This window comes from Equus quagga, chromosome 5 (assembly GCF_021613505.1).
Source record: "Equus quagga isolate Etosha38 chromosome 5, UCLA_HA_Equagga_1.0, whole genome shotgun sequence".
Taxonomy (NCBI): Eukaryota; Metazoa; Chordata; class Mammalia; order Perissodactyla; family Equidae; genus Equus; species Equus quagga.
Genome location: NC_060271.1, coordinates 29,593,627 through 29,608,655, shown reverse-complemented (window position 1 = coordinate 29,608,655; position 15,029 = coordinate 29,593,627). Strand labels below are relative to the sequence as shown.

Below are 15,029 nucleotides of genomic sequence, written 5' to 3'. Positions count from 1 at the left end.
AAACAGTCATTTATTTGGATTCATAGCTTTTACAAAGGGAGTTCTCTCCCACCTTGTAGTAGAAGAGTGATACAGTCACATCTAGATTATTATATAGCTCAGGCTTTTTTAGGGAGAAATGCTGTAAAGTTACCACAAAAATAAAATAACAAAAAAGAAATAAAACTACTATCATTCTAGCTATCTCTCTATCCCCCCTGCTCTGGTACACCTGGGTCAGGGAGCTTTGCCTTATCACTCAAAACAGTGTCAGGAGGGGCTGTCCCCGTGGCCGAGTGGTTATGTTCGTGCGCTCCGCTGCAGGCGGCCCAGTGTTTCGTTGGTTCGAATCCTGGGCGCGGACATGGCACTGCTCATCAAACCACGCTGAGGCAGCGTCCCACATGCCACAACTAGAAGGGCCCACAACGAAGAATATACAACTATGTACCGGGGGGCTTTGGGGAGAAAAAGGAAAAAAAAGAAAATCTTTAAAAAAAAAAACAAAACAGTTTATAAAAAACAAAACAAAAAAGTGTCAGGAATAACGGTCCCAAGCTTAGGTTGAGTGAGTATGACTACAGCCAGAGATTAAAAGAACACACATCTGTAAGAAGCAATGTCCCAGTCAGGCATCTGAAAGGGCAAAGAGGTGGCTCTGTGCAAGCTGAGTAACAGGCTCTTTGGTGGAGGGATAAGTACCTGCCCTGCCCCCTCACTGCTCCTGACTGACACAGGGAATTTACGAGCCACCTCTTCCTTAGGGACAGGCACAATACCAATCATACTGTCTCAAGTGGCACCACCTGCTCTATTTACACAAAGAAAATGCTCAATAATTAACAGCTTCATCCAATGCCTCCCTCCTACCCAAACATAACCCACTCCACCCCACCCCCCGCAAGATATTTTCCTATATCTCTGTCGTTTCAAAGTACTTTTAGAACCAAACCCATTTAGACTTAGTGCCTGATAACTTGATTACCTTCAGAGTCCTGGGTAAAGAGTACATCAGGCTGCAGATTTAACTGAGTGGGTCCATCCTGGCACTGAGCCCAAGTGCTGTTAGGAAACCACCCTAAGCTCTGATTCCTGTTGTTGGTTACGTCTCGGAAAGGAGCTCTTGAGTTGTGGGCAATAACCCGCTGGCCCTGAGAATCCTCAGTGAAAAGCTGGCTGCAGGAGTCCTTGTCATTGTTTTCACTGTCCCAAGAAAACACAGGAACAGGACAAGGGCTTTGTTTCACTGACTCTGTGTTTTCTCCACTCCAGAAATCCCTACTGTGTTCCTTGGCAGACACCTTCTCAAATTTAGTCTTGTGCAAGGGCTGATGGCCCTTGCCCCCAGGTGGTTTACTATGTCTCTCCACAGCCTGACAGTTCTTTTTCTTAGGTCCATGAAGCCATTCCTTTTTCCAGGAAGAATCCTTCACGCCCTCCTTTTGGCCCAGCAAGCAAGAACTTTCCAAGTCCTGAGTGAAGGAACAAGCCAGGGAGTCTTTACTCTCTCCAGCGCAGACTGAGGTGTCAGGCTGGAACAAAGACAGCACAGTCAAGAATGGGGTTCCTGTTCTGTGGTGGGCAGAAGGCTGGAGGGACTGAGGACAAAGTCCAGCTTCCTGGATGTCTGCAGGGGTTGAAGTGGCTAAAGGGGGTGCCATGCAATCATCCACCAAGCCCTGGGTCGGATGTCCTTGCTGGGTTGCGTCTTTCTTAGATTCTTTGTTGGTCTGACTCTGTACGTGAGATGAAACACTCCTCTGGTCACTGTTTGTCTTTCCTAGTAAAATAGACATGAAAAAATACTGTTCTGCAGGGGAACTCTGCCACGAGCAGGATTTGGTTGGCTTTTTCTGAGATCAGTATCAGCTACTATCACTACATAGTACAGGGGTCTTAGACTCTTCACATACCTCTGTAGCTGATCTTCCTGCTTTCAGTCTCTCTATTCTCTCCTGAATGATCTTTCTAAAACACAGATTTTATATTCCCCTACTCAAATATATAGATGTTTCACATGACCTACCTATTAAGTCAAACATGTCATGTAATCAGACCACGGCCTACTTTTCCCCCTGAGTTTTCATACGTGGGATTTGTTTAACATAGGGCTCATCAGTTTTGCTTTTTTTTTTAATTTAATGTGGTTTCTGCTAAATAGTGATCCTGGCCAAATATTACTCCTGGATATTATCCTTTGAGAAACATGCTCAATACACACTATTTTTGTAAGGTCTCAAAGATCACATTAACCATTCAACTCTGAAAAACCTGCTGGTGACAGTGTGAAGAATGTAGGTTCCCCACTCCCCAAACACTGCATGGTAGAGAGAGAGTAAAGATACAATTAGATGCTAAGTCAACCAGTAGGAAGGACAATAATTAAAAACAACTATGATTATCCACCCTGTCCATGTGATCAGGAGTGAAATGGATCCCGTTCTGCCTTACGGACAAATGACATGGAATTCCCACTCCCCCCCACCCCAAATTATACTAAGAACTAATTACAAACAAAGCTGAATGACTGATTTCCCCTTTCCTTCTCCAAGAATTATACTACAGAACCTATGATTTGTGAAAGGGTTCTCAATTTTGCCTAAGAATTAAATGCAGACTATAGAATATACCAGAATTTTAAAATGGAAAGTGTTTTTAAAAAATATCTGCCCTAGTTACTTAAAGCAAAAAGGTGTCTAAGTTTTTGTTTGGAGTAGGGAGAGTGCATTTTGAAGGCTGATGCAAAACAATCCTAGGAATCACACCAAGAGTTACTCTCCTCCCAGTACCCTCCACTTGGCAGGAACTCTGCTCTCTAAGCCCCAGCCTACTCTGAGGCAGCCTATCCCCTGAGGAGGAACATGCAAACAAGGAACTGCGAAAGGATGATGAGACACAAGCCAACTTTATGCCAATCTTTCTAAGAAAAGGCATCTTTGAACCTTGGCTAATTTGAGGAGCTTCATACAGAAATATCAATTAATCTCATACAGACTACTCATTGTTACCAATCCAAGACATATACCTAACTAATGCAGATCAGCTCCCTTAGGCACCCCCAACTCCCAAGTATACCTTTCCTCACTGCTCTGTCAGGGAATAAAAATATTTAATATTAGACTAAGAAAAACAGAACCAGGAAAGTATGTTTGGAAAAGCACGTACAGTATACATTGCTTTTCAAAAGGCAATGATTTGTGTTTTATAACCTCTTCTAACAGGTCAGCTAAGTTTAACACAACACACTGCTGTCACCACTTATAAATATTCCAGCATGGAAAAATGCACACACTCCTTTACGCTCCCTGGGTGCTCCCAGATGGATCACCATACCTGGCTGCAAGGTGAAGAATGAAGCAATGCTGGTCTGCCGAACGCCTGCAGGTGGAGTTCTTCTTTGAGTAAAAGAAATCTTAACCTTTCTCTCTCCAGGAAAGAGTGTTGGCATTTTGGTGCTTGGCTTGATTAAGTGTGTCTGAGAAGTGGGGAGAAAAAGAATAATAGAACCTATTAATATCAGTACAGCTGCCAGACGAGAGATTCCATAAACACCAGTGAACCTCTTGGAACCACACTGGGCCCTTTGGACTCCACTCAGATCCTATTCTCTAGGTAGTTTTTGCTGTACGTCATCTTCCACCATGTCCTGCCATACTGATGGTGTTTGTTTTTCTCAGGAATCATGTATTCCAACGATAGCCCAATCTTTCTGCTTCCCCATAGAAATCAGATAGGCTGACTAAACAAACAGGATTTCTTGAAGGGATTCCAGGATGATGCTCGCTCCCTTAAAGACAATTAATGATTGTCAGCAGCAGCAGTTAATGCATTTTCAGGAGTTTTCAAATAGTCACATAGTGGTTAAGAGCATGGCTCCAGAGTGACTCAGCTTCATTTCCAATCAGTGCCAAGTCTACCACTGCCACTTATTAGCTGTGTGACCCTCCACAAGTCATTTAATTTCTCTGTGTCTCATTCTCATGTGAGAAATGGGGACAATAATATTACCTGTCCCGTGGGGCAGTTATGAGGATTTGGCAAGTTAATTCTCATAAAAAGCTCACATAGTTCCTGTATAGCATTCAATAATAATTGGCAATTATTAAGAGGAACAGCAATGAACCAGCACCAGTCTTACCACACTTTCATCTCGGGACCCTTTATACTTTGGAGAATGAATTGGAAGATGGGCCAGAGAGTTTGAGAAGTGTCAACTTTTATCACCTCATCCTATTTAGTGTCATTTGTTTTTGTTTCGATTTGCTCATTATGGAATGCCTGAGAAGTAGGGAGGACAGGATTATATTTCAATTCAATTTGGCTGTGAAAGCCAAAGAAGAAATGGGATTTGCCAATATTTATACAGCAAATTGGAAGTAGGCCTGAAACTTGAACCCAAATTATTAGTTTTAGCCCAAGTTGACTTCATTTTTACATTTGGAAACTAAAATGTACTTTAAGTGGTTAAAAAAAGAAATAAATCCTGGATGTAAAATTCATACTTTGACTTGTAGTACTGGTACAGAACTTTCCCTTTCACCATACAAAACTAGAAAACTAGATATCAAACAACTGATTTTTGACAACAGACAGAGGCAGTTTAGGACTGTGATCCCTGAGAATAGGAAAACAAATGAGGTGAGCCCTGGGATCACCCTATCTTTCTGCTTGGAAGCACCTGCCAGACTGCAACGTATAGAGAGAGTACAGTACCCACACAGAGCATTGCAGCCTTGATGAACCGAGTAATTTGAGATTGGAAGCTGAGGTGGCTGGGACTCACACAGCATAGAAATACATCCAGAAATCTACATAGAGATTTCTTCAGTCTATTGCTGAATACTAACCTACACATGTGTGAGGTGACACCCCATGAAGCCAAAGAAATAATGAGAACTGCAAGCTGAATAATTCCCAGAGCTAACGCAAGGCTGGGAGAGTTCCCACACTAGCCAGAGTGAGAGACCTTCTTGAATACCAGGGGCACTCAGTAGAGTTTTCAGAAAGATCACCCGTTAGCAGTAGAGCTAAACTAGCCCTAGAGCAAAAGCTATTCCAAACCTGTCCTAACAAAGCTTTTTTAAAAGCAAGCATTTAGGGGCCAGCCCTGTAGTCGAGTGGTTAAGTTTGCATGCTCTGCTGTGGTGGTCCAGGGTTTCACTGGTTCAGATCCTGGGTATGGACATGGCACCACTCACTGGGCCATGCTGAGGCAGTGTCCCACATGCCACAACTAGAAGGACCCACAACTAAAATATACAACTATGAACTGGGGGGATTTGGGGAGAAAAAGCAGAAAGGAAAAAAAAAAGATTGGCAACAGTCGTTAGCTCAGGTGCCAATCTTTAAGGAAAAAAAAGCAAGCATTTAAAGTATCAAGCTAATTAGCAAATAATTACCTGCCAAAACAAATTTCAATATTCTTTAAAGACAATAAAATCCAGATACCCAAGAATGTAGCACTCATGATATCTAGTATGCAATAAAAAATTACTAGATATGTGAAAAGAAGCAGGAAAACATCCATAATGGGGAGGGGAGACGGGATCAGCTAATAGGAATACTAGAAACGGGCCAGAAATGTCAGGGACAAAAGAATTAGCAGACAAAACTTTAAAACAGTTACTATAAATATGCTTGATGATTTAAAGGAAAATATGAAAATAATAAGAGAAACAGAAGATATGCAAAATTCACAAATGGCTTAACAGATTAGAGGCTACAGAAGAAAATAACAGTGAACCTGAAGACAAAGCAATATCAACTATCCAAAATGAAGCAAAGACAAAAAAACAAACTGAAAAAGAACAAAGTCTTAATGATCTGTGGGATATCAAACATACATATAATGAGAGTTCCAAAAAACAAGGTGGAGAAGGGACAGAAAATATATTTGAAGAAAGAGAGATCAAAATTTTTCCAAATGTGATTTAAAAAACCCACTACAATCAATAACATCATGGCAGAGTGAGCTCTCCTGGTAATCTCTCCCCTCCACTGTACAATGAAAAAGACATTCATACTCCAACAGAGAACATCCAAACACAACACAAAAGACGTGTGAGAGACCCACACAGCCATAGGATGGAGGGTGGAGAGGCTGGAGCTCCCCTCGGAGAAGGTGGAACAGGGTTAAGAGAAAACTTCACTCCCTCCCCAAAAGACTGTGACCCAGGACCGTGTGTGGCCTTTGAGACAGAAGGAAGGGGGGAGGGGATGTTCGTTTGTAGGAACGTCAAAGATCCCCGAGGACCCTTGCAGCCTAAAGGGAAGCCCTTTACTAGGGTGAAAGCTATCATGGGGGGTGACCTCATCAAGCCAACACCCCAGGAAAGCAGAGAGTATGAGCAGAGAGAGAAAACTCCCGAGAGCACACAGAAGAAAGTGCCCCTCCCCCTACCCGACCAGCCCCAGCTCCAGTGCCCAGGATTTCAACTGAAAGCAGAGCACTCAGAATATGCGGCTCTTAACCCCTACCCAGTGGCGATAGGCAGTAACTGCAACCAAATACAACGATGTGCAAAAACAGAGCCACACCCTCTAGCAGTATTAAAAATTATATTAAATCTCCAGACCACAGAGAAAATGACAAGTACCCAGAAATTAGTCCTGAGGACACAGAAATATGTAATCTAAATGACAGAGAATTCAAAATAGCTATGATCAAAAAACTCAACAAGTTAGAATGTAGAGAAACAATTCAACGAGTTCAGAAGCTATTTCACAAAAGAGATGGAAACTAAACAGAAGAATCAGTCAGAAATATTGGAGATGAAAGACACAATCAATGAGATAAAATATGGATTCCCTGAACACTTGAGCAGATATCATAGAGCAGCGAATCAGCATAATAGAGGACAGACATGTTGAAATGCTTGAGATAGAGGTGGAGAGAGAACTAAGACTAAAAAGGAATGAAGAAAATTTCCAAGAAATATCTGACTCAATTAGGAAATGCAACATAAGAATTAGAGATATTCCAGAGGGAGAAGGGAAGGAGAATGGAGCAGAAAGCTTGTACAAAGAAAGAGCAGCAGAAAACTTCCCAAACCTGTGGAAGGAGAGGGAAATCCATGTGGAAAAGGCTATCAGATCTCCTAAATATGTCAATGTAAAAAGACCTACTGCAAGGCATATAGTTGTGAAACTGGCAAAAGTGAATGACAAAGAAAAAATACTAAGGGCAGCAAGGCAGAAGAAAATAACATATAAAGGAACCCCTATCAGGCTTTCAGCAGATTTCTCTGCAGAAACCTTACAGGCTAGGAGAGAATAGAATGACATATTCAAATCTTTGAAGGACAGAAACTTTCAGCCAAGAATACTCTATCCAGCAAAAATATACTTCAGATACAATGGAGAAATAAAAACTTTCCCAGATAAACAAAATCTAAGGAAGTTCATAGCCATGAGAACCCCTCTACAAGAAATCCTCAAGAAGGCCAACATACCTGAGGAAAAAAAAAGGGGGGGAGAAAGGGGTTACAAAGCACAAAGTAAGGAGATAAATAGGTAGACAAAATCAGAAAATTGTAGTCATACATCAGAACAGGTTAGCAAATACTCTAGTATAGCATTGAAGATAAAGGGAAGGAAAATGCCAAAAACAAAGACAGTCTTGTCATTTTAACCACAAACTCACAACACAAGATGGAATAAGATATGAGAAAAACAACTTAGGAGGGGAAGAGGAAAGGGACTGAATTGGTTTAGTCTAAGGAAAGAAGAGGCCATCAGAAAATGGACTGTCTTATCTATCAGATTTTGAACACAAACCTCATGGTAACCACTAAACAAAAAAGCAGAACAGAGACATAAATAAGGAGAAAACAAAGAAACACAACATAAAAACCTACATAACTTGATTGGTAGACGAAAATACACAGGATGAGAAACAAAGGAAATGCAGGAGAACCAGAAAACGAGTGATAAAATGGCAGCATTAAGCCCTCATATTGATAATCACCCTAAACGTAGATGGATTGAATTCTCCAATAAAAAGACAGAGTGGCAAGATGGATTAAAGAACAAGACCCAACAACATGCTGCCTCCAGGAAACACATCTCAGCTCCAATGACAAACACAAGCTCAGAGTGAAGGGATGGAAGATGATACTCCATGCTAATGGCAAACAAGAGAAAGCAGGTGTTGCAATACTTATATCAGACAAAGTAGACTTCAAGATAAGGCAGGTAAAGAGAGACAAAGAGAGGCAGTGCATAATGATCAAAGGGACACTCCACCAAGAAGACATAACATTATAAATATGTCTATGCACCCAACACAGGAGCACCAAAGTACACAAAGCAACTATTAACAAACCTAAGATATTAACAAAAACATAATAATAGTAGGGGACCTCAACACTCCACTCACATCAATGGACAGATCATCCAGACAGAAAATCAACAAGGAAACAGTGGAATTAGATGAAAAGCTAGACGAGCTGGACTTAACAGACATATACAGAACACTCCAACCAAAAACAGCAGAATATACATTCTTCTCAAGTGAATACACATTCTGAAGGATAGACCATATGTTGGGAAACAAGGCAAACCTCAACAAATTTAAGAAGATTGAAATAATAACAAGCATCTTTTCCAATCACAATGCTTTGAAGCTAGAAATTAATTACAAGAAAAATGCTGAGAAAGGGACAAAGATGTGGAGACTAAACAACATGCCATTGAACAACCAATGGATCATTGAAGAAATTGAAGGAGAAACAAAAAAATATCTGGAGACAAATGAAAATGAAAACATATCACACCAATTCATATGGGATGCAGCAAAAGCCATATTAAGGGGCCAGCCCAGTGGCACAGTGGTTAAATATGCACGTTCTGCTTCAGCAGCCCGGGGTTTGCCGGTTTGGATCCCGGGTGCAGACATAGCACCACTTGGCAAGCCATGCTGTGGCAAGCGTCCCACATAGAAAGTAGAGGAAGATGGGCACGGATGTTAGCTCAGGGATAATCTTCCTCAAAAAAAAAAAAAAAAAGCTGTATTTATAGGGAAATTCATCACAATACAGGCTCACCTTAACAAACAAGAAAAATCCCAAATAAGCCATCTCAAACTACACCCAACTGAATCAGTAAAAGAAGAACAAACAAGGCCCAAAGTCAGCAAAAAGAGAGAAATAATAAAAATCAGAGCAGAAATAAATGCTATTGAAACAAAAAGGGAAGTAGAGGGGATCAATGAAACTAAGAGCTGGTTCTTTGAGAAGATAAACAAAATTGACAAACCCCTAGCCAGACTTACAAAGAAAAAAAGAGAGAAAGCTCAGATAAATAAAATTAGAAATGAAAGAGGAGAAATTACAATGGATACCACAGAAATACAATGGATTATAAGAAAATCCTATGAAAAGCTATATGCCAACAAAATGGACAATCTAGAGAAGATGAATAAATTCTTAGACTCTTACAACCTCCCAAAGCTGAATCAAGAAGAAACAGAGAATATGAATAGACCAGTCACAAGTAAATAGATTGAAACAGTAATCAAAAGCATACCAAAAAATAAAAGCCCAGGACCAGATGGCTTCCCTGGAGAATTCTACCAAATTTTCAGAGAGGATTTAATACCTATCCTTCTCAAGCTATTCCAAAAAAATTAGGGAAGATGGAACGCTCCCTAAGACATTCTATGAGGCCAACATCACTCTGATATCAAAGCCTGACAGGACAACAGAAAAAAGGAAAACTACAGGCCAATATCGCTGATGAGCATAGACGCAAAAATCCTAACAAAATATTGGCAACCCAAATACAGCAACACATCAAAAAGATCATACATCATGATCAAGTGGGATTTATATCATGGACACAGGGATAGTTCAACATCTGCAAATCAATCAATGTGATACACTACCATTAATAAAATGAGGAATAAAAACCACATGATCATCTCAATAGAAGCAGAGAAAGCATTTGACAAGATCCAACAGTCATTTATGATAAACACTCTTAATAAAATGGGGATAGAAGGAAATTACCTCAACATAATAAAGGCCCAATATGACAAACCCTCAGTCAACATCATACTCAATGGGGAAAAACTGAACTCCATCCCTCTGAGAACGGGAACAAGACAAGGATGCCCACTATCACCACTCTTATTCAACATGGTACTGGAGGTTTTGGCCAGAGCAATTAGGCAAGAGAAAGGAATAAAAAGAATCCAAATAGGGAGTGAAGAAGTGAAACTCGCTGTTTGCAGATGACGTGATCTTATACATAGAAAACCCTAAAGAATCCATCGGAAAACTATCAGAAATAATTAACAACTACAGTAAAGTTGCAGGGTACAAAATCAACTCACAAAAACGAGTTGCATTTCTATACTCTAAATAATGAAGTTACAGAAAGAGAACTCAAGAATACAATTCCATTTACAATCACAACAAAAAGAATAAAATAGGAATAAAGTACCTAGGAATAAATTTAACCAAGGAGGTGAAAGACTTATACAATGAAAACTATAACACATTACTGAAAGAAATTGATAATGACATAAAGAGATGTAAAGAGATTCCATACACATGGATTGGAAGAATAAACATAGTGAAAATGTCCATACTACCCAAAGAAATCTACAGATTCTGTGCAATCCCAATCAGAATCCCAATGACATTCTTCACAGAAATAGAACAAAGAATCCTAAAATTCATATGGGGCAACCAAAGATCCCAAATTGCTAAAGCAATCCTGAGCAAAAAGAACAAAGCTGGAAGCATCACAATCTCTGACTTCAAAATGTCCTACAAAGCCATAGTGATCAAAACAGCATGGTACTGGTACAAAAACAGGCACAGAGATCAATGTAACAGAACTGAAAGCCCAGAAATAAAACCACACATCTATGGACAGCTAACCTTTGACAAAGGTGCCAAGAACACCCAATGGAGAAAAGATAGTCTCTTCAATAAAACATACTGGGAAAACTGGACAGCCACGCGCAAAAGAATGAAGGTAGACCATTATCTCACATCATACACAAAAATAAACTCAAAATGGATCAAAGACTTGAAGATAAGTCCTGAAACCATAAAACTCCTGGAAGATAATATAGGTAGTACACTCTTTGACATGAACTAAAAAGGATCTTTTCAAATACCACGTCTTCTCAGACAAGAGAAACAAAACAAACAAACAAGTGGGACTTCATCAGACTAAAGAGTTCCAAGGCAAAAGAAACTAAGATCAAAACAAAAAGATAGGGAGAAACATGACACACCAGCCCTCTCTGACAGAAGGGAAGGAGCAGCGCCGCGTTGTCGGCTTCCCAGCGCCGCAGGCACTTCTCCCAGGCCTCCCCCGAACACTGCCGTGCCCTCCCCGCCGGCTCCGGACAACTTCAGGGGTGGGGTGCAAGGGCAGCCGCCGGCCTCCCGCCTCTCAGCCTAGGATGCTCACTGTCTGCGCCCGCTCGCTTGGCCTTGCCAGGGACCGCGTTCCTCCCCAGCCTGCCACCATGAACAAGCTTCACATCAGCAACCTCAACGAAAGCGTGACCCCCGCGGACTTGGACAAAGTGTTTGCGGAGCGCAAGATCTCCTACGGTGGCCAGTTCTTGGTCAAATATGGCTATGCCTTCCTGGATGCCCCGACGAGCACTGGGCCATGAAGGCCATCGATTCTTTCTCTGGGAAAGTGGAAGTGCAAGGAAAACGCTTAGAGATTCAACACTCGGTCCCCAAAAAACAAGGGGTGGAATCAAACAAAATACTACAGGAGTTACCCTGAGTATTGAAGTATTAATATATTTTGAAATATTAATATATTTTGTTCGAACTTTGTATCTATTTGATAAATGTAATTTGTACCCTTTTAAGAACCCAAGAAACTGAATACTATACATCTAAACTGAAATGGTAATTTGAGTTTTTAAAATGGATGACATTAAATTTCCCTGAGGTCTTCCTAAACCCCTTATTAGTCAGTGTTGGAATTTTGATCAACAATTTTGGCTCTTTGTTGAAAGTTGTTAAATAGTAACTGTCAAATATTAGGACAAAGGAGAAAAACCAAAAGTATTTTTAAGACAGTTGTGGAAAGGGTTTGCATGTGTATTTTATTTTGAGAGACTTAAGAGTAGTTAAGATAAAGGGCTACCCTCTTAGTGAGACTTGTTTATTTTGGGAAATGACTTGCTCTTAAGGGAATTCAACTTTCGTTTCATTTGCCAGTATGTGTGCCTTTTTCTAGAGGAATGTGACCTAAAGACAGCATACCTACTGTCTACTGGTGTCATCAAAATAAAAGGTGTTGCTGTCAAGGGAAAAAAAAAGATAACCCACCAATTGGGAGAACATATTTGCAAATCATATTCTGACAAGGGGTTATTCTCCATAATATATAAAGAACTCACACAAAACACAAAAAAACAAACAGCCCCATCAACAAATGGGCAGAGGATATGAACAGACATTTTTCCAAAGAAGAAGACATAGAGATGGCCAATGAACATGAAAAGATGTTCAACATCACTAATCATCAGGGAAATGCAAATCAAAACTACACTAAGATACCACCTTACACCTTTTACAATGGCTATAATCACTAAGACTAAAAATAACAAATGTTGGAGAGGGTGTGGAGAGAAGGGAACCCTCATACACTGCTGGTGGGAATGCAAACTGGTGCAGCCAGTATGGAGATTCCTCAGAAAACTAAAAATAAGTGCCGGCACAGTGGTGCAGCGGTTAAGTGCGCACATTCCGCTTCGGCGGGCCAGGGTTCACCGGTTCAGATCCCCTGTGCGGACATGGCACCACTCAGCAAACCATGCTGTGGCAGGTGTCCCACATATAAAGTACAGGAATATGGGCATGGATGTTAGCTCAGGGCCTGTCTTCCTCAGCAAAGAGAGGATTGGCAGCAGATGTTAGCTCAGGGCTAATCTTCCTCAAAAAAAAAAAAAACTAAACTACAAATGGAAATAGCATATGACCCAGCTATCCCACTATTGGGTATCTACCCAAACAACTTGAAATCAACAATCCAAAGTAACATATGCACCCCTATGTTCATTGCAGCACTATTCACAATAGCCAAGACATGGAAACAATCCAAGTGCCCATCGACTGATGATTGGATGAAGAAGATGTGGTATATATATACAGTGGAATACTACTCAGCCATAAACAAAGACAAAATCATCCTATTTGCAACAACATGGATGGATGTGGAGGATATTATGCTAAGAGAAATAAGCCAGATTAAGAAAGATAAACACCATATGATTTCACTCATATGTGGAATATAAACAACACATGGGCTTAGAAAACGGTTCAGTGGTTACCAGGGGAAGGGGGTTGGGGGGTGGGCACAGCAGGTGAAGGGGAGCACTTATGTGGTGACGGACAAGAAATAATGCACAAGTGAAATTTCACAATGATGTAAACTATTATGAACTTAATTTAAAAAAACCCTACAAACAACTGTAATAGATTATCTTTTTTCAAAGATGGCTAATAGAAGATCTCCTATTTCACAAGCTCTTCTTAAAATATGACCTTGCTACTCCTCCCATCAAGTGGTGAGGTCCATACTCCCTCACCTTGAACTTGGGAAGAACTTTGTGATTGCCTGAGCAATAAAGTATGACAGAAGTAACACTACGTGATTTCCAAAACCAGGTTATAAAAATACCATGCATTTCTGCCTTGCTTTCTTGAGATGTTCACTCTTGGAACTTGGACACCATGCTATGAGGAAACCCAAGCGGGCAGATGGCTCTCTAAATTTTATGAGAAACACATCCTAGATACACGAAATAATGTGAGTTAGTATGCCAACGAATGTTGAGCACTTATACTCTAGGTACTGGGAATGGAGCAATGAACAGAATAGACTGTTTCAGCTCTGGTAAAGCCTACGGTAGGGCCTGGGCCTTGCTTGCTCAGCAGAAACCCCCAGGCCCATTGCAACCATGTGTCCTTCCGGCTCCCTGCTGGGCAGGCAGCCCAGCTACTGTATTTGTAATGATCTGTGCCTGGCCAGCCCAGATCCTCCCTTATCCCACGAGAAGAACACTACATCTTACAGGGACACAAAGCCCCTCCATGTGAGTTACTGTTCTGGGAACGCTGGTCGTACCAAGGACAGCCCTTTGGCAAGCATGCGGCCTTTGTTCCTCTGCTTACTTAAGCAAGCTTCTCTTGGGGGGCGGTTGTGGGTGCACAATTCCGACCAGCTGGCCACCACTGGACACTCTCCCGTAAGTAGGACCCAATAAACCTGTATGTCTTGTTTGCAGTCTCCGGGTCGTTTCTTTGGTCTCTTGGCACGACACCGCGCCACCCTAGCCCAGCTGGGCTTGTGACCTTACACCTATACTTTATGGAAAAAAACAGGCAAACTAATAATAGATCATTTAAATTACTACAAGTATGCTAAGTTCTATAAAGAAGACTTACAGAAAACTACAGATAGTCAGAAAACAGTAAGACCTCAATTAGCAAAACATCTTGGAATAAAGCTTTTTACCAAGTTGGCCATTCTCAGCGGGAGTAGAAAGATGTTCCTTCCTTAGGTCAGAGTGATGTCATGAGTGATATTGCCAGAGTTACAGACATCTTAGAAGACCCACGGCTCCAAGGATCTACATTTATCTCAGTGGAAATGTTAACATTCTGAGTGAGAAGAGGTTGTCTGGAACTGAGAGAGGCCCAGGTACAAAGTCCTTGAGCAGATTATCCCTACCTCAAAATAAAGGCAGCCCCTGTCTGTACAATACACAGTATGAGAAAGCCTGTCCAATAGGCATAGGGTCCCTACAGGACCAAACCCTTGGTGAGCCATAGCTTTATTAACAATTCTTACCCTATAAGAATGCCCTGAAGAACCTAACTTCAAGAAGTACATTCCCTCCAAACCAAAGAATATCTAGTCCTTTGATATGTCACATTCATGGTCCCATCAAGTTTTCTTTCAGAGTGGTGAAAGGAAAAACTGACTTCCTACAACTATGGAGCCCCGATGTTAATCACAAGGATCCTCTGTCATGTGTTCCTACAGAGAATGATGGGTTTTTT

At 41.1% G+C, this 15,029-nt stretch overlaps 1 protein-coding gene across 1 annotated transcript in view; it reads right to left on the bottom strand.

Moving 5' to 3' along the window:
• Positions 1-15,029, bottom strand: part of AUNIP (aurora kinase A and ninein interacting protein) — a 30,597-nt gene that overhangs the window by 1,271 nt on the left and 14,297 nt on the right. The window contains 2 exon segments of the mRNA XM_046662342.1: positions 965-1,759; positions 3,313-3,454. Of these exon segments, the coding sequence (XP_046518298.1) occupies positions 965-1,759; positions 3,313-3,454 (937 nt within the window).